We start from the raw sequence: 2,451 nt of genomic DNA on the forward strand, positions 1-2,451 counted from the left end.
GGGCAGGGACCACTGGCTCACCGCCCGCGGCAGCCCCTGATGGAGCCAGGACGTCGTCGTCATCGCTGTAGTCCTCGTTGGACGGGGCTGCCCCAGGCTCGGGGGCAGGCGTCTTGGCCTCCTGTTCCTGCTCCACGCGGCTGCGCAGGGCCAAGATGCGGTGGTGCAGGGCCGCGTACAGCTGGCCCGTGTCCTTGGAACTGGCCTGGGGGAGGCAGAGGACGTGCTGGTTCCAAGGCCTCATGGGGAGACCGCCCCCGGGTGGTGTGGCTACTGCCCATGCCGCGATGGGATGCCACAACCTCCGACTGGGGAACGTGCTCTGCTCTCCTGGCCAACCTGGGGACCGCACACCAGGGCCCGGACTCCCCAAGGGGTTCCCGGAGCCAGTAGCTGGGCCGGCCCCCAGTGGCACCGCTGCCTCTCTCGTTTGGGGGATGTGCCTGCCTAGAGGCCTCTCTGCCCTTTCTCAGCCCATGCTCTCAGTGCAAAGTGCCCAGTGCCTGGCTGGGTGTGCCAAGGAGCCTCCCCCTGTGGTGACTTTGGGGGTGCTGCCCTGGCCTGGGGGGCTGTTCAGGCAGTCCCTGGGGCTGCTCACCGATATCAGGAAGACCTTCACGCCCTGGTCCTCGGTGTCCATGGCCGTGATGCGGATGCTTTTCTCACTGGCCTTGTCGATCTGCATCTGGGCCCACAGCTTGGTGTTGAGGATCAGCCGCAGACTGCCCTGGGTCCGCATCACTGCAACCAATGAGGCCACTCAGCCCTGGTCCCCGACCCCACCTAACAGCCAGCTGGGAGAACAGACACACCTGGCAGGAAAGCGAACCCGAAGGGCAAAACCCACGACTCTTTCACGGTCTGCTGGGCAACAGCTGCCCACACGCTAGGGCCAGCCTGGCACCATGCACCTTCCCCAGCCCAGGATCCCCAAGGCCACTGGTGGGGTCAGAGGCCACACAGTAGGGGGTCTTGTTGATGCCCGCAGCATGGCGGCTCCCCTGGGGAGGGAGGGGATTAGGTGGAGCAGGAGGCAGACTATGAGGTGGGGCCAGACAGGGACATCCATGGGCTGCACAAAGGGGACACTTTCCCTTTATGTGATGAATGTCACATGAAGTCAATACCCCGTCTGTCCCCCACTCACAGGCCAAGCCCCAGCCCCTGCTCTGTGGTCTTCTTAGAAAAGGGGCCAAGCCCAACCTGTGCTCAGAGCTTCCATCAAGAGAGAGACAAAGACAGACTGGGGGAGGCATATGGCGGAGAAAAACTGGGCACAGATTTTCCCTCTCTGGATGTGCACGTGACACCCCCAGTGCTACCCGCAGCGGGCCCAAGGCCACAGTCAGCCTGCCTGATCTATCACAGCCCACGCAATCCGCCTGTGCCCCAACCATGTGGACATGGGTGACCTCTCGCCTGCCTTCCAGCCCAGCTCTCCCCACTGGGATAGGCCTGGACAGTGTTAGAAGGTGTCGCCCTAACCCAGGGCCCCAGATGGCTACAAAGAACGGGGAGCAGCTTGGGGAGGCCTGCGGGGTCCTGGACCCCAACCAGCCAGATCTCCCAGAGTCCTCTGAACTCAGCGTGCCCACCTCTGAAGTGGTAGAGAGCTCGCACGGGCTTGGAGGGAAGGCCTGTGACAAGGACCAAAGGCTGGGTGGGTGAAGGGAAAGGGTGCCTGGGACGGATCTCGGCGAGGGAGGGGTGTGAAATGCGACGAGGCCTGCTCCGCTTCTGACTGGGGACAAGGACGATAAGCTGGGGGGCTGGGGACACTGTGCTCTCTCCGTCCACATACGCTTGAACATTTCCATGAGAAAAAAACGGAAGCGATCGAGGGGGTGTCCATGGGGAAAAGGAACGATGCCCCTCAGAAGGACCCTTTCCCTCTCTGTTCCAATCTCAAGATGCAACGTGAGCTATTACTGAGCCAGGAACTGCTGTTTCTGTAAAGGCCAGAGGCCAATTTTACTTTGGGAAGATAAAAAAAAAAAAGTGAACGTACGTGTTTCACAGTATAGACACAGGTACATGCTGATTTTCTTCAAACATGTACGTGTTGTACATACACACGCACCACACATACATCCGTTTTTGTGGCCGGCATACTTCTGGGAGTAAGATTCATATCTAGATGGCCCAGGAGCATCATTTATAATAGTCCAAAAACCTAGGAACAACTTACATGTCCATCAAGAGAGAAATGGTGACATACATTCATTGTCAACAGAATATTATTATAAAACTTCTTCCCAAAACAGTTGTGTTTCTAAGAAAAATCTGACACAGGAACATGCTCACAAAATAGTGAGTGAAAAGAGCAGGATAAAACGTCACCCCATTTCCTTTAAAAAGAACCCACAGAACAGACAGGGACCTCCAAAATGTTATTAGCAGAGATTTCTCTCTTTATAAAGAGACTACAATTGATGTCTGATTTCTGCTTTT

General features: G+C 57.4%; 1 protein-coding gene across 1 annotated transcript in view; it reads right to left on the minus strand.

Moving 5' to 3' along the window:
- The window catches only part of LOC105310842 (ran-binding protein 3-like), a 4,369-nt gene extending 1,928 nt beyond the window's left edge, over positions 1-2,441 (minus strand). The window contains exons 1-3 of the mRNA XM_011386944.2: positions 2,009-2,441; positions 599-741; positions 22-205 (exon numbers count right to left, since the gene is read on the minus strand). Of these exons, the coding sequence (XP_011385246.1) occupies positions 22-205; positions 599-741; positions 2,009-2,087 (406 nt within the window). The 5' untranslated portion in view covers positions 2,088-2,441. The remainder of the gene's footprint in view (positions 1-21; positions 206-598; positions 742-2,008) is intronic.
- Positions 2,442-2,451: the final 10 nt, after the last annotated feature.

This window comes from Pteropus vampyrus, unplaced genomic scaffold (assembly GCF_000151845.1).
Source record: "Pteropus vampyrus isolate Shadow unplaced genomic scaffold, Pvam_2.0 Scaffold12880, whole genome shotgun sequence".
Classification (NCBI taxonomy): domain Eukaryota; kingdom Metazoa; phylum Chordata; class Mammalia; order Chiroptera; family Pteropodidae; genus Pteropus; species Pteropus vampyrus.